The sequence below is a fragment of the Zootoca vivipara genome, chromosome 7 (genome assembly GCF_965207765.1).
Source record: "Zootoca vivipara chromosome 7, rZooViv2.hap1.1, whole genome shotgun sequence".
Taxonomy (NCBI): Eukaryota; Metazoa; Chordata; class Lepidosauria; order Squamata; family Lacertidae; genus Zootoca; species Zootoca vivipara.
In genome coordinates this window covers 71,415,101-71,435,402 of record NC_142590.1, presented here as the reverse complement: position 1 = coordinate 71,435,402, position 20,302 = coordinate 71,415,101, and the positions used below count along the sequence as shown (strand labels likewise).

At 45.7% G+C, this 20,302-nt stretch overlaps 1 protein-coding gene across 1 annotated transcript; it reads right to left on the bottom strand.

The window, feature by feature from the left end:
* Positions 1-439: 439 nt before the first annotated feature.
* On the bottom strand, positions 440-18,715 carry SACK1D (scaffolding CK1 anchoring protein D). The gene is made up of 4 exons (XM_035124279.3): positions 18,193-18,715; positions 3,771-3,938; positions 3,330-3,454; positions 440-2,136 (listed from the first exon to the last, which is right to left on the bottom strand). The coding sequence occupies exons 1-4, from the start codon at positions 18,655-18,657 to the stop codon at positions 1,101-1,103; spliced, it is 1,794 nt and encodes a 597-aa protein (XP_034980170.1). The 5' UTR covers positions 18,658-18,715; the 3' UTR covers positions 440-1,100.
* Positions 18,716-20,302: the final 1,587 nt, after the last annotated feature.

Sequence of the window (20,302 nt, the reverse complement as noted above, 5' to 3'; positions counted from 1 at the left end):
ACTTACTCATAAAAGAAGCTGGATGTACTGGAGATACCTACAGATGTGAGCAGATCCCCTTAGAAACAAAGGACATATGGATTTCAAAGTTGTCTCTTTGCATTATCTGGATGGCCTTGTTCGGTGCATTTTTGAACAAAGTAAAATTTGCACAAAGTAATATTAAATTGGGCCACATTAGACTTTGCTTTCTTCTTTCTTCTGAATTAATTACCCTTGTGGACTGAATAATAAGCTTGGATCTGCATTTAAGTTGTTCAAGTCACTTGGTCCTGAACAGACCCACCTCAAATGGCTGTTAGGGGGGAAATGAAACATGAAGACATTTTGGAGTCAAAGTTGCAACCCTTAAGCACACTTATTCAAATAGAATATAAACTGATGTTTGGTTTGACTCCATATTACCTTTAAAAAAATCCTCTAACTTGGGAAAGATGTGTTTTATTTTTTGGAAATGTTTTATTTTTCAGAGTCAAAATAAGAGTTATATACATAAAAGTAGAAGACAATTAAAATAACCAACAACTGGGAAATTTGCCCTAAGATATGGCCATAGTTGTTGGAAAAGTTACGAGCCACTGAACATTGTCTTTGTCATTGTCTTTTGTTAGCCATCGGTTATCAGGCCATCAACTACAGGGTCATACACTTAAAATATTTTTACGTGCTCCTATATTGGGACCAAAAAAAAGGCACTACTGTGGTTTTTTAAACAATCAAAACAGCTAATATTTTGTCCCTTAATAAAACCAAGTTACCCCATAATTTCTTAGACAAATAAAAAAAGCACTAGAAAGCAAAATTTCTAAGGGCAGTACAGAATTGACCAAGTGTGAAGACTGGAGCACTTACAAGTAAGCCACAAAGAGCAACATGAAGTAGTTTTTATGTGATGGCTACCTTCATGCCGCAAGGTATAATGTGCCTATTGGCTTGGCATTCCAAACAGTTTTTCTCCATGGCACAGCAAAGCCTGAGAAAGGCTTGCAGTATCACAAAGATGGCTGGGCAGCCAAGTTAAACAACAACAACAACAACAACCAACCCAGCAGCATGCCCCGTATGGCAATTATGTGTGCCAGCTCCCACAATCCCATTTCTCAGAAGCAGTCATTTGATGAATACAGTGCAAAGTCTCTGAGGTTTATGAGGCTCGTGCTGATCCGCTGCCTAGGCTTTAAGTTGCACCTCATTGTGCGGCAGCCTATGTAGTTTTCTGCCACGTTGCCCCTCCTAGACAGCATGGAAACCATGTGATTCAGCTTGGACCGGATGACGGAGTAGTGGAATTCCCTCTCCTTGTTCAGCTTGCGGAAATAGTCGGCCCTGTGGTTGGCGGCATAGTCTATGGACCTCAGGGATGTCAGCGAGCCCGTAGAGCTTGCCCGAGAGCACTGGGAAGACAGCGAAGAAAGCGACCGAGCGCTCGATGAAGTTGAAGTGGCCTTCCTAGAAATGGGAGATACTTCTTTAGATAGCACTCTCTGATCAGGAGATGCTTCTTTGGAAATCACTCTCTGTTCAGGCTGCCTTTGATCGGGCACCCTTTGATTCTGGACCACTTCTGCAGCCTCCCTCTGCTCTGTCTGTGTTGTGGCGGTCTTGTACAAAACAGTCGTCTGAGTGCCTGCCATCCTGGATCGAGTAGTGGTCTGGGTGGTGGCTGTTGCTACTGAAATGCTGGTTTGTGTGGCACAGTTAAAGAGGGTGGTGGTGGGCTTCTCTTCCAATGGCTCGGTCTGAGTAGACTGGCTATTTGTCCCCTTAGGGTTCGCTAGGACCTCAGGGCCATTGTGCCACTCCTCATCGCCACTAAGGTGAGGGCGCTTCGCGGTCACCCTCCCACTTTGGAATTCCCTCGCCAGCTCCAGTTCTCTCTCGAGCTTCCTTGGGCTGCTCGAGAGCCTGGCAAACTCCGCTCTCAGGAGGTTATGCACGGTGAAGTCTTTGCAAGGTGCTGCTTTACTGCTCATGTGCTCAGAGGCATCGCTGTTCCTGCAGCTGGATGGCAGCTTTGGGTCGAGAGGTTTCGATCGCGCGTACAAGATGCGGAACTCCAGATCAAAGTGTTCAACCACTTGGCCGGAGAGTAGCAATACATTGCTGCTGTTTAGTTTCCCATCAGTCCATGTGAAGCTACCAGGGGTTGGGGGAGGAGAAAGAGAAGAAGAGTATTATGCTATGATAACCATTCCTTTAAAAAAAATGTTTTATGGCTGACAAATGGACAGAGCAATGCAAATTGGCTGGGGGTTTGGAATTCAATGTGAAATTTTCTGATGGCTGGTTACCTTTTCTTTTCTTCATTAACTCCAACTCAGGGGAAACTAGACCACCTACTCCTCACATTCTCTCACAGCATCAATCTGGTTGTGGTATCTGTTCTGGAACTCAGGCCCTACTTAGCGATTACTTCTGAGTCCAGCCTTTTGCAATGTACATGTGTTTTTGCCTGTGATAGGGCTTGTTCTTTCAAACATGTAAATGATTGGGACACACGTTCTATGTTTGTTTCAACCTTTTTATTTACTTATTTCATTCTGTAGCATTTATATGTTTCTGGGTTTTCTCTTGCATTTATGCTGCAATGTGATAAAATCCCAATAAAAATATTAAGTGCTTTTTTTCTTTAAAAAATGTTTAGGGGTACTCTCATTTTCCTACTCATATTGAAATACTGCCCCTCAATGAGGCCAAACCTAGATTCACAAAATGTTTAGGGGTATGTGTACCCCTGCGTACCCCCAGGGAAAAAGCACTGAAAATATTATTTAAAACATTGTTTCATGGCCTCTTCTTGTTGGTATGAAATAGGTAAGACTGAACTGCTCCCTCTTGTGATACAGAACAAGAATTCATTCCCATTTAAATACACATTTGCTACTTCTTTTTTCTCTCCACAACCCCCACCCCCTCAGTAGAACTTCTGTGCCTTTTTACAGCTTGGCAAGCAGAAATTCAACAGCCGCTGCTTGGACAATCTGAAAGGCCATATGTCACTTCTGCCTAATGAATATATATACATTCCATACTGCCGTGTCTGCATATAAATACAAATCAGGAGTGAAGGGAACTAAAAGCAGCTCAAGAAGACTAATCAATCTCCCCCTGGGCCTTCTTCCCACCCCGCTTCAGGTGAGATAAAACCTTTGTCAATTTCTTAAAGGGTTTGCTGGTCAAGGGGGCATGTTTGTACCAGGGAAATGATGCTTCAAGCACAGGCAATGGACATTTGTCTGTTGAGGCTATAGCAGACTTCCCATCAGACTACACTCTACAGAAGACTCTCAGGTTTGTTAAAGAAATACGAAAGGTATCAGGTAGCTTACCTGTAAGAGCCTGTAGTTACTCTTACACCATCAACCAACATGAACTTCTCATGGACACTCCCAATTATCTTGGCTCCTGATCTTGCATAATAAGTGTTTCCAGTAATAGTTCGGACTCTCATCAGCTGTTAAAAAATGGCACACAGTTTAGGCCAAAATGCCAAGCTCTCTTCAGCCAGGACTGTATCCCAGTGATGGGCCTGATAGAACTGCTGCAGTGAACTAGTTAAGATTTACCACCACCCCATGCATAGCTCCCATTCTGGCTGGCGCAAGGTCTCCAGCCACAGTTTGGATTGGTCTCTTAACTGGGATGTATCAAGGGAACCTCACTTCTGGGTAAAGGGTTTGGCATCCAAATGCATTAGACAAGGAAAGGGAAAAGCAGCTTTGAGCATGAGACTTTTCCACTTGCGAACTTAGAAGCGCCCCACAACTTACATGCTCCTGTTCAGGAGAAAAATCCAGGTTTTTGCACATCTCCATAAAATGACAAAGAAAGGCCTGATCCAGGAGGATGTAGACAGGAATCAGCCTCTTTCTACAGGCTTCCCGGAGATCACTGAAGATGTCCATGTCTGTGAAAGAGTCCATAACTATAGCGATAACCTGGAAGATTTTAAAGAAAGAAAAAATGAATTATAATAAGTTATATTCAGAACTCCAGCTCCCATCAGCCCCAACTAGCGTGGCCAATGGCCTGTTGATGGGCGTTGTTGTCTAACAGCATCTGGAGGGCACCCCAGTGGACGCCGTCCAGACCTGGCAACTTGTTACTTTTAAATTTTCTTGCATAGCATTAGAACAAGGGTGGGGAACCTGTGACCCCCCCCAACCACTGTTTTTGTATTCCAACTCCCATTGGCTCTAGCCAATGTCAGACATGATGGGAGGTATAGGGGAATGAGACCTTCTCCTGGCCATCACGCAATGGCTTTTCCCACCTGCCTTGCCTTAGGAGCCTTCAGAATGGAGTTGCTGCCACAGGCATTATGTTCATGTGTCTTTTGATCAACTGAGTGGAAGACTATGAGTCATGGGGGTGGGGAGAGTGTTTCTGCGAATTCAACCGTGCTTAGTTGGTTTTTGGGGTGTTAATGTTATTTTGTGGATCACAAGTGCTATAACGCTTTGTGAATCTCAGAATAGGACTTCCGTTGTGGTTCTGCTGTTTAGCTTTTTCCTTTTAGTTGTTTTGCTAATAGTCTTTTATAGAAGGTGGTTGTTTTACTGGTGATTTTTAATTCTTTTCCTGAGGATTTGTTAATTATATCTGTGGTTCCCAACATGGGGCACATGCCCCACAGGGGGGGGGGCAATTTGATTTTTAAGGTGGGGAATTTGAGGATGTTATTAACAGTGAATGGCCTTTTAGGCTTCCTCCACATGAATAGGAATTCACTTTTTGAATAATAAGAATTATATGTCACCCGGGGGGGGGGAGAGTGAGGATTTTAGAGATGCTTAGGTGGGGCAGGAATTAAGATTGCCGGAAGAAATATCAACAACCTCAGATATGCAGATGACACAACCTTGATGGCAGAAAGTGAGGAGGAATTAAAGAACCTTTTAATGAGGGTGAAAGAGGAGAGCGCAAAATATGGTCTGAAGCTCAACATCAAAAAAACCAAGATCATGGCCACTGGTCCCATCACCTCCTGGCAAATAGAAGGGGAAGAAATGGAGGCAGTGAGAGATTTTACTTTCTTGGGCTCCTTGATCACTGCAGATGGTGACAGCAGTCACGAAATTAAAAGACGCCTGCTTCTTGGGAGAAAAGCAATGACAAACCTAGACAGCATCTTAAAAAGCAGAGACATCACCTTGCCGACAAAGGTCCGTATAGTTAAAGCTATGGTTTTCCCAGTAGTGATGTATGGAAGTGAGAGCTGGACCATAAAGAAGGCTGATCGCCGAAGAATTGATGCTTTTGAATTATGGTGCTGGAGGAGACTCTTGAGAGTCCCATGGACTGCTAGAAGATCAAACCTATCCATTCTGAAGGAAATCAGCCCTGAGTGCTCCCTGGAAGGACAGATCGTGAAGCTGAGGCTCCAATACTTTGGCCACCTCATGAGAAGAGAAGAATCCTTGGAAAAGACCCTGATGTTGGGAAAGATTGAGGGCACTAGGAGAAGGGGACGACAGAGGACAAGATGGTTGGACAGTGTTCTCGAAGCTACGAACATGAGTTTGACCAAACTGTGGGAGGCAGTGGAAGACAGGAGTGCCTGGCGTGCTATGGTCCATGGGGTCACGAAGAGTCGGACACGACTAAACGACTAAACAACAACAGGTGGGGCATGGCCAAAAAAAAAAAAGGCTGGGAACCACTGTTCTATATGACTTATGTTGCAATTGTTCTGTTCTTGTTATTCGTTGTTTGCAAGCTGTTTTGTGACTTGTGTGAGTGAAAATCGGCATAGAAATATAACAAATGGGTGGGGATGAAATGAGCAACATCTGGAGGGGCACCACTCCTGGCCTAAGTATCTCTTCTCATAACCCGGGGGTATACAACAATCCCTCTACCATCACCATCAAGCCTACTGAAGATCCTGAATTTCTGTGTTTTCCCCTGCATCAAGGCGTTCTGCTGTTAATCTCATGCCATGGCCTGAAGAGAAACTGTGGCAGAGTCAACTATCAGTCAATATTTTCCTCCACTCCCTTCCTCCCAGGCAGAGGCTGGGCCATGTACCGGCTTGCTGCAGGTGTTTGTTAGGAAGGCCAACACAGCTTATTAAAAGGATTTGGCATTTCAGATAGCAAAGCCAGGTCTACAAGGTACACGTGACTTCTACCATGTTTTTTTCCCTCTCTAAACGCTTCATAAGCGTTGAGGAAGGGCCGAAAACAGGCAAAACCTTGGGTTAGCATTGCATAGGAATCTCAGGTATTCTCAGGTGCTGGGAGGAAACAATGAAGTGTGCCAGAGATTTTTCAAGCACTGCGTTAGAGGAAGGAAGAAAACATTCTCCCTCTTGAACTGGAGAGCCCACTTGTAAAAGAGAAATCAGGACTTGCCTATAGGGGTGTTGCAAGGACAAAGAGGTAACACTTTCAAAGTTCTAATTGAAACTTATTAAATTGTAGCCCCCATCAGCACTCAGTGCTAAGGGCCGTATCCAATGCAATCCCTCCCCAGAGTAGACCAAGTGAAATTCATGGAACTAACTTATTTTTATTATTTTTATTAACCTGCCCTTCACCCCAAAGTCTCAGGGTGGATTACAACATCAAAGCACAATGTTAAGAACAGTTTAAAACAATCTACAGTCACAGAAATAAGGTACCGGTAAGTAAAATTTTTACACCTGTGTCAAAAGCCAGGGTAAGAAGTGCATCTTCAGCATTCACCAGAAGCTGTACAGTGATGGTGCCAGACACACCTCTGAAGGGAGGGAGTAGCTTAGGGGCCACCACAGAGAATGCCCTGTCGCCCAGGCATCTTGGTTGCAAATGGCAAAATGTGCCTGGCACCTGGCAATTTTTGAACACTGGCAGCAAATGGCTCAAGGATAATGGATATGAATTCTGAATTACGTATACATCTCACAAACGTGTGTGTGTGTGTGTGTGTGTGTGTGTGTGTGTGTGTATTCACATTAACTGTTTTTGTCAAAATGCAAACAAACAGTACTTGTTGACACATGGAGATACCTAGGATTCCTAAGAATGTGTGGGTTTAGCTTTGAAATATGACTGGCTGTTAGAAAACAATCATGAAGAGCTCATTTCGAGTAATCACACACTCAGTCTAAAAACTGTAATAAGATCATCTTCATTAAGCTTCTTTATCTATGGAACCATATGACAAATTTGCCAGTGAGACAAGACCTTACTCTTTGGGTTACTGGACAAAAATAGTCAAAATTAGTTAATAAATTCTAGATGTTCTGCCTCTTCAGGGTCACACACAGGTGAATGATCAGAGGACAGTTTTTCAGTGTTAGCCTTTGGGCATGAAACAAGACTTATGTGCCATATTTTTTGTTAGTTGACTTTTTTTATTTTCACATATGATTAAACTAAATCATAAATACCAAAACATGTACAAGTCACAACTAAACAAATGTACCCAATATAAAAACAAAATAAGCAGGTTATAACAAAACTATCAGTGAGGGGAAACTTAATACAATGCCACACCTTTAAGATGTAACCACGTAAAAAAAAAAAACCGCCAAGGGACAAAGCATTTAATAATCTATGTGCTTGCAGAGTTGAGAACGGATCTGTCTCTTCCTAAAGAAAGCTATTACAACATATGAGAAAACCTAGTATCATAGCCAAATCCTCTTGAATGCAACTGCTGGTGCTTGCCCATGTTTCGTCTTGTTGGTGTAATCTATGGAACCCAACCACACTGCAACTAACTTTTCTTTTACTGTGACCCCTTGTGACTCTAAGTTTGTATTTCCATGAGTGCCATTTCTCAGACCACAAGATGTCAATATTCTGTGTTAGCCTCACACAAATCTTTCCAGAGCCTTGCATCTGTCAGCAAAAGGCTGATTAATTCTTTATTTTTTTCAAATCTTTGTTGCCATCTGACCACAGGCTCTACAATTGCAGTTGCAAGGATGGCGCAATATTCTGTCTGACTATTGCCTCCATTTCCTTAAATACCCAACACCAGAAAACTTGACTTTGGGGGCAAGTTCTATGCAGCTATTTAAAGACACTGGAGTCTTGTCTTCTTGCCTTACTCAGGAATGTACATACTGTACAGCTATCTCCTGTTCACGTTGGCTCAAGAACTAGTGGCAGCTAAGTCCATTGCCAAGAAAGGAGGAAATTTGTGGCTTTGGGGTGTTTCCGACAGCGCAGTCACTGAATAGAAGTCGCAAGGCTAAATTAGAAGTGCAAATGTTGACTCACCTGTCACCAAGCAATATAAAACTGTTTCTATTTAATTAGTGTCATCTCCCTCACTCTTTAATTATATTTCATTTGATCACTTTAAACCCTTCCCTCTGGTTGGACCGTGAATGACCTTTTAGATAAAAGCCTTCCTACATGAGTTAAGATTGCATGGTCCTCTATTCCACACACCTCACTCCTTTCAATTAATGTCACCAAACAGAAGCTTCTATAGAGTTTCTGCCATGCTAGTTGCCTGACCTGTAATGTGTTCTCGATCAGCAAAGACCTCACACCCTCCTCCAGTCACCGAAACCACACAGTTTTATCCTCCCCAAACGGCTCCTCGCCATGTCATTTTCCACAAAGCTCAGCTTCAAGACTATGGGGGGAAACCCACAAGTAGTCCCATTTCTTGAGGCAAGGATATAGAGAGTCTCCGTTTATGGGAATGAGTTATTCCAGATTCAGAGCTCTAAAAGGAAAAAGACTGTCCACTTTCCACTGTTAGGTACTAGAAAGAAACGTCTGATCTGCACTGACAGCAGAATTAAGTCCAGAGGTAGTAGACAAGCAGACTGCAAGCAGGAGAACCTTTTTTTAAAAAAAATCCCACATTAAAAACAGAACTCCCTGCTGAAAGAGGAAGGGTCCTAGCTGACCCTTCTGTTCTGCAAGTGTTCTACTTGCAGGGAAATTTTGTTTAGTTTTCCACTCTGGTCAGTGACTGAAATCGACTCATTCATGTTCAGTTTTAAGTGCTGGAAACATTCAGGAATGCTATCTCCCACCTACTACCGTATCTGAATCTCTTGTGACCAAGCTACTGTACTTGAAAGTTCACCTCCTCCCACTTACATCTGCCCGGACCATAAGGTCTTTGTCAAAAGCTCATCTTGCCTAAAGAGATGCCTTTTTGGTGGTGGCACCCCTCTTATGGAATGCCCCCCCAAGAGGCTCATGTGGTACTTACTTACATAAGGTATTTTCAGAACGAGGGGAATAACTTTTTAGTTTCTCGTGCCTTTCAGAACCATGCTTTAGTACTTGGAACATGATAATTCTAATTTTTTTACTTTCTTTGAATTTTTGTAAGACCCACCATGAGGACAAGTGTTAATGGAGTGGTTAATAAGATACATGAAATAGGTGGCTCGGTCTACTCTCAATAGCTCAAGTTCCACTCCACTACATGTCAGGTTCTAATCAAAGCATCAAAAACCAACATTCTAAAGCAGGGGTGGAGAATCTTTTGGGCCCAGTGGACCAGATCATCCTCTGTCCTCACCCTATGGGCCAATTTTGGCAAGCAGGTGGGGCAACTCACGTGTCAATCACCTGGTGTCATTGAGACACGTGCCAGGCCAAATTTGGGGTGGAGCTTCACTGATCACCTGAACCATGGGGAGAGGCAGTGGAGGTCCAGAAAAAATACCACCTTTATGAACACTCTCTCCTCAATCTCAAGGATCTTTTCTCTTCCTCGGCTGGTTAACTCATCGCAACCCTGTAATTTTTATTATGATTAGCCTCATGCTGCTATTGAGCTTTTTCTAAGCTTAATAGCAGAAAGGATGTGTGTGGAATTTCCATTAGGATGCTGGGAGAAGGAGGGAAGATTTAAGTATTTCCTCATCCATTGATACCCATTGTGTTGCTCAGCTGACTAAGGAACAGCTGAGTGTGGTGAAAAGGAGGCTGAACTGCAGAGTGGGGGGGGGGAGAGATACCATTTTTTCCTAGAGCCCCATCCTTCTTCCCATTGCTCTGCTGATCAGTAGGGGAAAATGTTGTGGGCCACATAGCATTAGGCAATGTGCTAGAAGCAGCTTGTGGGGGTGCAGATTACACATGTCTGAAGTGCAGGTGGGGGGTGGGGAATACAGTACATGTTTCTGGGAGGCTATGCATACTGATCAGATAATGTGTTTATTGCCTGGAGAATGTACAAAATGCTGTTGAGATGTGCATCGTTCTGCAAGGCCAGTTTGACAATTCTGCATCATGGCCAGAGAATGTGCATACCTCCTTCTTCATGGATGGGTGGATGATGTGCACATTCTCCATGATGCCTGGTGAATGTGCACAATGGTCAATGGTCATCCGTTCAACTTACAGTTCTCCTAACATATCTGTTTCTCTGTCTTCCTCTTCTAGCTAGTCCATTCTGATCTCCCTCCACTCAAAGGTTTCAGTCACTCTGCACTGAGTTAATAATATAGGACTGGATTTGGGGTTCCTCCTCTTAGAGATTTTTCCTTGCAGATCTTTTTTTCTAGTTATGCATGCTTTTCCATCTACGCACAGCCTACTGCTACCTCTCTCTCATGCATGGTATGGTTTTGGGTATTTAAGAACAAGCAGAGGAAGACTCCACTTGGTATTAGTACATAGATGTACTAATATTGCCTGCAAATATGGAGGTTCTATTTACCTAACAGTCATTGCCAGGTCCACATTATTAAAAAGGGATCTAGTTTGTGATCTTTGAGCTGGCAATACCCCAAAGCCAATTAAGTATTAACCATAGGGATCAAGCATAAATGAATTACATGGATAATCAATTTCTCGGACTCATTTATATAGCATTTTGGGAAGTACTTTATTTACTGTATTTCAAAGACATAATCCCACCCTTCAACACACATCCTCTCTGTGTAGACAACATGTCCCATCCCCCCCAAAAGGCTGAGAGAGCACACACAGAAATCAAATGGCAATTATAGTTTCCTCCCATCTCCTGTGTATGCATAACAAGAGTGTCGCTCTTTCTTGCCTGGCATTTCAGGAACTTTAATCACTTGTTTATTTCTCTTATCTGAGGGTGCATCACCCTTTTGAAAAATCATTGCACTCTTCTCATGGCAAAGAAAACAAGAAAACAAGAGAAGCATCTGATCCTGTTTAAAGACAGCTGGATTAAAAAGGTCACCTGGAGGCACTGCAAAAAAGGCACGGAGCCAGCATCTGTACTAGACATTTATTTTATGTTTTTAAAGAACTCAAGAATAAAAAACCCTAGAGCAGTTTTTTATACTGAGCCTCTTCAGTGTATGATAGTTGCAGCCACATATTTCAGATTTAACAGGCACAAGTGTGGACTGCAACTAAAAGTTGCAGCATGGAATGCTGCTATTCAGAGTTCCAGTTGGCTAGGGCCAGATTTTCCACCCAACCTCCAACTCCTGTTTCCCCCCCCCCATCATCAGTTAGCACTGCAAGACCACTAAGCATGTTCAGTCCTTATTGGGGGAGGGGGTCTCCTTAAGGTTTTCGTAATTCTGCCAATATTCCCAAGTCTGCTGATACGACCTTCTTGTACACGCTTGGCGGCCTAGTCGTATATAGGATTTTGATCAAAGCAGAGGTTTTCCAGGAAAAATGTGTTAAACACCTGCTTCTCTGGCCACCCTCCAAGCCATGCAACCACAAGTAGCGAAATTAACAGAACAACCCCACTTGTTCATACCGGCGACCTCTCTAGCCCAGTACCCTGTTTCCTACAATGACAAGTGAAACACCTACAGGAAGTCCACAAGCAGGAGACAAGTGCAAGAACCACCTTGTCCCCATTGTTCTCTAGCGACTGGAATTCAGGGACACGCTGCCTCTGGTTGCAGAGGCAGCATATCGCTGTTGTGATCAACAGCCATCAACAGCCTTATCCTGCATTGACTAGTTGAGTCCTTCTTTAAAGACACCCCAGTTGGCAGCCATCACCATCTTGTGGTAGCGAATTTTGTAGTTTAACTATGCACTAGTTGTACTTCCTTTGGTCAATTCCCAGTTTCTCACCATTCAGTTTCTTTGGACGACCCCAAGTTCTAGAGCAGGTGTGAGGAACCTCTGGCCCTCCATAAGTTGTCGTTGGTCATGCCTGTTAGGGCTGATGGGATTTATAGGTCAGCAACATCTGGAGAGTCATAGGTTCTGAAATGTTCTAGAGCAGGGTTTCCCAAACTTAGGTCTCCAGCTGGACTACATTGATTGTACTCCAGCTGGACTACATTGATTGGACTCCAGATTGGACTACAACTCCCATCATCCCTAGCTAGCAGGATCAGTGGGCAGGGATGATGGGAATTGTAGTCTTAAAAAAACAGCTGGATACCCCAAGATTGGGAAGCCCTGTTCAAGAGAGGGAGAAGTGATGCTACTTTGTGGCTTTACCAAGAAGAACACAGGAGATCAAGTGATCACTAGTGCTGTGCTGCACCTGACATATTTGCAAGGCAGTACAGAGACTATGCAGCTTCAGAGGTTGGAGTAAATAACACCTTTTCACCAAGCAGTCTATTTCTCCTTTTAAACAACGGGGTGCTACTTCTGATCAATTTAGGACAAAGTTCCCAAAGTACAGTGTGCATTACATGGCAAATTAGTGGGTGTTGCTTCTCTCATGGTTAAACCATATGTCACATGCCTTCACAAGTTATCATTGCCCCAGCACCCTCTTTAGGAGCAGAGATTCAAGAAACCTGGGTCATATTCTGTGTAGTCCACAATCTTTAAAAGGCTAGCAGAGCAGGGGTTAAACCCATTTTCTCTCAGAACCTCTAAGGGCCAAATAGCCTTGCATAAGATACTACTGTATAACTATCAGTTACAATGCATACATTTCCACAACCCCAGTTGTGTATTATGGATATTTAATTGTGCACAGAAAGCAGAAACCTCTTAGAAGTCACCTGTAATTGATGTAGTATTACACCTATCAAAGCCAAAGAAGTTTCAAAAGAAACTTAGAAGCTTTATCTTACAGTGCCAAAGATATCTCCAGTGGCTAGACTTGAGCAAGAAAATAAATTTCTTCTAAACCTAGTACTGTATTGGACAACTTATAAATGTCATCAGGCTTCTTATACAAGGAACAATCTTAGCTGAACACCCTGGTGAGAAGCAATTCAGCAGTCACCCTCTTTGAATGATTCATTCTGAACAGAATTAGCAAAGCAACTAGAGCCTCGAAATCTGTAATGCTAGCATACCTCTCAAAGTGGCAGGCCATCAGTTTTAAGGCAATGATGTCAGAGCCCAGCAGCTGGAAATACTAGTGAAGTGTGCACATCCTGGTATGTACCAATTTCAACCCACCCATTTCTAGGTGTAGCCTCCATCAATGCTGCAGAAGGCCACAGCAATGGGAAGAACATGCTACACAAGCTAGCAAACTTAACTGGCAGACAACTGATAGCCAGGCCAGAGCACCTCCTGGTAAGGCGGAGACAGCCCGTCAGATGCCTCAGAGGCAGTGCATGGGTCTCAGATGCAGCTGCCGGGCTGCCTCCACCTTCCCTGTCCCCCGTTTCCACCTGGCTGCCTTCAGGTGGCTCCTTTGAACTTCTCCCTTGAGGGGAGCGCAGCAATGAACCCCTCAATGGAAAAGTGTGATGGAGCCTACACATCCAGTGGTGGAGCTTCATGCCCTAGCACTGGGGTGGGGAGAGCAGGTGGGGGGCCTTCTTTAGCAGATGTGGCACCAGGGTGCAAATATCCACCCAGCGCCCCCAAATTACCACAGATGGGGAGGCAAAGCTGTGCACTGCCAGCCATCGGGGAGGGGGGGCGCAACTCTCCCCCAGGCCGCTGCGGGAGAGCAATCCCCACAGAGACTTGGGAGGGAAGTGCGCGCCCGCCAGCCATATGGCTGGTGAGGCGCAGCTGGCAGTCGTGGAGGGAAAGGGGAGGCAGCCGGCAAAGCTGTGCAGCTCCCCCACTCGCTGGGGTGCCCCTGAGCACCCTGGTGCGATGCACCACTAAGCCATTTGGGAAAGATGGCTCTACGCGTGTCCTGGGGGCGTGGCATGAGTCCTGCGGGGCTCCCAGCGCAGGGGAGCAGCTGCGATGGCACCCTGCTGGGATTGCACTGCCGGGAGCAGTGTGCTCCCCACACACTCCTCTTCCTCCACCAGTGTACACATCCCCAGCTGAGCAGCTCCATGCAAGCAGGAGCAAGGTCCTGGCTCTCCCAGCTGGGGAGGAGGGGCTTGCACTCCCCAGCTGAGCAGCGATCCCACTCAGACTTGTTTACGGCTTACTAAGAGTAGGTATGTCAGTACTGCACAGGAAAAGAAGCATTCATCCACCTAACAGCTTGCTGGTTTGCATCACACTGCAGTCGTAAATCATGGGAACATACCCAACACGAGAAAACTCACTGCTAATTATTGGCTCTACACAATACTACAGGTATCTCTGGCTTCAGTATTCTTAGCTCAGATTGCCACCCAGTACTTCAAAATTAGATCACTAGACCTCTCCCATGTCAAATATAGCCTTGCTGTATGATGCAGGACAACGCTGCCAGGTGTCGCTTGTTTGCAAAGAGTCTTGACCCAGAACCCTATTTTAATATAGGTTAAAAGACTCCCGTTCAAACTGCAAAGCTATTGTGATGTATTGTTGCTGAAAGGGAAGTCATGGAATGATGAAGAGGGGGTGGGTGGGAGCCAGAGTAGTTGCTATGAGGAGTTGGAGCAACTCCTCCCTTGAGGAAAGATTACAGCAACTGAGATTTTTTTAGTTTAAAGTCAAGAGGGGACCTGATAGAAGTGTATACAATTATGCACAAGGTGGAGAGAGTTGATAGAGAGACAGCTTTCTCCCACTTTCGTAGTACTAGATCTCAAGGACATTAAATGAAGATGAATAGTGGATGATTCAGAACAGAAAAAAGAAAGTACTTCTTCCATAGTCAAACTAGGTAGTTTGCTCCCACAAGGTGCAATGATGGCCACCAGCTTGGATGACTGTAAAAAGATCAGAGAAATTAATGGAAGATAAGAATCTCAATGACAACTAACCAAATGTCTATGCTCTTATTTCCACTGTTGGAGGTAGTAATACCAGTTGCTGGGAATCACAAGAGGCAGGGATGGGAAACTAGTAGGCAAGATCCTTGTTTCCCTACCCTGTAGGGCCAAATTCGACTGGTGGGCAGAGCCAACTACTGTCAATCATGTGATGCCGAGTTTGAAGTTCCAACGGTAGCACAAGGTGGGGCTACTTGAAAGCCCTTTTGCAAAGAGACTCCACACTGCCCTTCAAACCTTTTTCTTAAAAAAGTTTTAAGCACAGCACAGGGTTGTTTGCAAAAGGGCTTTCAAATAGCCCCACACTGCGCTTTGGCTGCATGTGTTTGTTCTCTGGAGGGGAAGAAGTGTGCAGAGCAAACTGAGCAGGACTGAACCAGCTGGTGAGTGGAGGGTTGAATTCTGCTGGTTGCAGGGGTTTGCAATGTGGTAGCAAAGCAGATCTCAACAGGACTGAGCTGCACCCATCAGCTAGTGATGTCAGCTGATGGCATTGTGCCCCAAGAATGGCCTGCAGGTCAGAGGTTCCACACCTCTGTTATGAAAGAGCAGTTGAAGCAGGCCTTCCGAATCTCCAGCTTAAAGCCTCAGCTCAAGCACAAGCTCAACTCATAACTGGACTAGTTTACTGGGTTGTAGTCAAGGTAATAAATATCAATGCATCTGAAGGGTTGTGTGTGCATGGACAGAAAAACACCAAGGACTCCAATGAAGACTGGACGTCATACATCAATTCAAAATAACTGCTCTCTTCCATCTAGCACAGCACACTAATTGGTATTGGCCAAATACTCCCCCTCATTCCACTTCACAAAATGGATGTGAGATGTATAATGACTGACTTGATCACATATGTCCCAAAGCATGAATTTTACAAATAATTTTGTTGGATTTCTAACTTATTCCTCCTAAATTCAGCTGCAAGAATGAAATTCACATGGATGAGGAATGAAAGAGAACACCTCTCTTTTAAATCAGAACCAGTGAAGGCAGTGAAGGCCCTGTGTGAAGGCCTGGAGGCGGTTGGAGGATGGGTGGCGGCTAATGGATTGAGGTTGAATCCTGATAAGACAGAAGTACTGTTTTTGGGGGACAGGAGGCGGGCAGGTGTGGAGGACTCACTGGTCTTGAATTGGGGTAACTGTGCCCCTGAAGGACCTGGGAGTCATTTTGGACTCACAGCTGTCCATGGAGGCACAGGTTAATTCTGTGTCCAGGGCAGCTATTTACCAGCTCCATCTGGTACGCAGGCTGAGACCCTACCTGCCTGCAGACTGTCTTACCAGAGTGGTGCATGCTCTGGTTATCTCCCGCTTGGACTACTGCAATGCGCTCTACATGGGGCTACCTTTGAAGGTGACCCGGAAACTGCAATTAATCCAGAATGTGGCAGCTAGACAAGTGACTGGGAGTGGCCGCCGGGACCACATAACACCGGTCCTGAGAGATCTACACTGGCTCCCAGTACGTTTCCGAGCACAATTCAAAGTGTTGGTACTGACCTTTAAAGCCCTAAACGGCCTCGGTCCTGTATACCTGAAGGAGCGTCTCCACCTCCTTCGTTCTGCCCGGACACTGAGATTCAGCACCGAGGGCCTACAGGCGGTTCCCTCATTGCAAGAAGTGAGGTTACAGGGAACCAGACAGAGGGCCTTCTCGGTAGTGGCGCCCACCCTGTGGAACGCCCTCCCAGCAGATGTCAAGGTAATAAACAACTATTTTACATTTAGAAGACAACTGAAGGCGGCCCTGTTTAGGGAAGTTTTTAATATCTGATGCTGTACTGTTTTAAATATTCAGTTGGAAGCCGCCCAGAATGGCTGGGGAAACCCAGCCAGATGGGCAGGGTATAAATAATAAATTATTATTATTATTACTGCATAATGGTTACACCTAGTTTGAGGTGGTATTAAGGTCGTACAACATCACACTGTCATAGCTTTTATCTGGCAGTGCATCTCATGCTGGTAATTTTTTAAAAAATGTGCAATACTAAAACTAGAACAAAGTGTGAAAAAATTCCAAGTGCATCAGAGTCATCCTGTTCCAACGGCCAGCATGGGCACCTTCAACTGTAAGTTATGCAGCGGTTCTATGGTATTCATTCATCTATGGCAGTCTCAATTTTAGAGGTGAAACACACACACACACACACAGAGAGAGAGAGAGAAGAGCAAATGAAAGACTGAGAACCAACATCTAGGGCAGGGGTAGGCAACCTAAGGCCCATGGGCCGGATGCGGCCCAATCGCCTTCTCAATCCAGCCCGTGGACGGTCCAGGAATCAGTGTGTTTTTACATAAGTAGAATGTGTGCTTTTTTAAAAAATGCATCTCTGGGTTATTTGTGGGGCAGAGGAATTCATTAATCCCCCCCCCCAAAAAAATAGTCCAGCCCACCGCATGGTCTTTTCTGAGGGACGGACACTGAAAAGGTTGCTGACCCCTGATCTAGGGCATTTGGTCCATCCATTGGGGCGGGGGTGAGGTCCTTTGTGTTATCACAGACCCCCTCAGCCCAAAAGATCAAGTAACCATAAGAGGTGTGGTTCCTATATAAAAAATATTTTAATTAGCTAGCTACATTTTGTCCCACCCCCCCTTCCAAAGGGAGTTCGAGGCAGCATATATGGAATCCAATGTAACAAAACGTTAAATACTCAAAATAGATGCCACTGTGGGGAACAAACAGTTCCACAGGGAGAAATTTATGTGGCAGCCCCTAGCCTGAATGGGAGAAACCCATTGGCGGGACCACAAGCAAGGGTCCCCTGTTATAGAGAGCCTTCACTGTAGTATAATGGTTAAAAGCGCTGCTCTAACACCCGGGAGATCCAAGTTCAAATTCCCACTCAGGCAGGCCTTGTCTCTCCTACTTCAAAAGTCTGCTGTGAGAACTTGAACGGGGAGGAAGAAAGTCAGGTTTGTCAGGCCTGAGCTCCTTGGACTTTCGTCCAAGTCCTTGGCTGATTTAAGTTTCCAGATACCGCGCGAAGGCTTCATATCCACATTCCGGGGCCCTGACATAGTCTAAGGAACAGCTGGGAAGTGTTGGAGAATCTCCGAGGGAATAGGATCGGGGGCAATCGGTCGTTCCTCAGGATTCATTCCCATGCAGCCGCGGCTAATCCAGTCAAAGCCCCAAAACAGAGCTGCCGCTGCTTCCCCTGCACGTCTCTGACTCACCTCCCTGGCCGACCGGATCTGCTTGCGCACCGCCTCCTTGCAGGGGTAAATGGTCTCGCCAAAGCTGGGCTGGAAGTGCGCCTCTACCCGGGTGAGCCCCCGGTAAGAGCCGTTGACGAAGGCCGGCCAGCCCAGCTCCAGCACAGGCGGCTCCACGTCGGACTGCACCGGGAAGTAAGTGAGAGACGAGCAATCCAGAGAGGAGTTGGGGGACTGATCCGAATTCTCGTCCGCGCCCAGCGGAGGCACGGCGGCGCGCAGCACCGCTCGGATCTCGGGCTCGGAGAGGAACGGGCGCAGCTTCTCCCGGCGCAGGAAGGCGTGGAAGGCCGGCCGGCCAGCGGCGACGAGCTCCTCCAGCGCCAGGCGCTGCGCCTCGCTGTAGACCTGTGGCGGGCTGGGGTCCCACAGGGTGCGGAAGCCCCGAAAGGGCGCATCGTCCAGGCACTGCGACTGGTTCGCCATGCGGGCAGCCGGTGCCTCTCAAAAAAAAAAAAAACCCACGACGCGTTCCCGGGGGACTAAGAGGATGCCAAACACTACGACGGCTTTTATAGGGAGTTTGAAACTAAACTCGTCCCCGCGCCTCTGCTATTGGCTGCAGGTGCGAAAGCGAGTCTCTGGTTGGCTGCGTTTGAAGACCTTTTGCCAATCGCATGGCGAAGAGGGGGAGGATTTCGGCGGCTGCAGCAGTTTCTGCCTCCCGTAAGTTCTTAGGCGCAACATGTATCCATTCATTTCGCCCGGAGCTTGGGCGCGGTGGGAACTGGGCTCAGACGGGTAACCGCTCCTGCGCTGCGATCAGGTAGGTATAAGGCAAACTGCGGCGTCACCTGGATCCCGCCGGAGATGGAGGCTGATAATAATAATAATCTCAACCTTTGAGGCTGCGTCCTTGCTTGAGCGCTTTTCTCTATCCGCAAAGCAAGTAGACCGCCAGCCGAGTTGCAGCGCTGAGCCTGGCCATGTTTACTTTGACCGAAGCCCTGTTTAATTCTATGGGGTTTACTCCCAGGTAGGTAGGGTCAGGCCGGCTCCCTCGGCCAATAGCGCGAGATGAGCGCCGCAACCCCAGAGCCGGTCACGACTGGACCTAATGGTCAGGGGTCCCTTTGCCTTTACCTTTAGGTAGGGTCAGGACTGCGGCAAATTCGCACTAAAAGAGGTTTTGGACAATTTGGAGACAAACATATTACAGCGCAATCCTGTATATGTTTACTCACAAGTAAGCTCCCCTACCTTCAGTGTGGTGTACCGCCTGGTAAGTATGTGTAGGACAGGGGTCTGCAACCTTTAAGACAAAAAGAGCCACTTGGACCCGTTTCCGAAGAAAAAAAATAAACTGGGAGCCGCAAAACAGGGACGTAATTAGAAATCAGAGGGCCCCATAGCAAAATTTGCTCTGCCCAATAATCAATGCCCCAAAATGCCATAGAAAATTAATCAGGGCCCCAGTGTACCATAAATCATAATCAGTGCCTGATGTAAATAATAATTAATAATGAGGGCCCAATGTCATCCTCGTCATTATAAAAATAACTTTGAGTTTGGGCTGCCTTGATTACTGGGAATGGGCACCAGCAACCACTGCCTTATGAGTTTGGGCTGCCTTGATTACTGGGAATGGGCAAAACTCTGACTCCCTTATTAGGACACCTGTATGGTTTCTTTTTTTTTAAACATACTTTTTATTAATTTTACAAAATACAAAAAAAAAAACGGTACATACATAAACACCTTTTCCACCTCCTTCCTACCCACCCACATGGGTCCTCCCCTGCCACAGAAGTATCCCATGTATGTGAACAGTCAGAGATGGTCCATTTTATGCTTGGATTTCTGTCCTCCCCCTCCCCTGACCCCAAAGCCCCCCCCCCTGCCACCAGGGAGCTCCAGCAAACCAGGGCAGTACGCAGGAGGCCATCCATCCAACCATCTATTGTCATACCAAAAAAAGAGAAAAATAGAAATAGGAAAAAAGAGAAAAAAACAATACAAAACAGAAATTTTTTTCTTACATTCATAATTGTAAAACCATATTTTGTGGGCTTCCCCTCCCCCCCCTTCCCCGGTTTTCATCCCTTTTTTATCATCTGCAACAGTTTCTTAC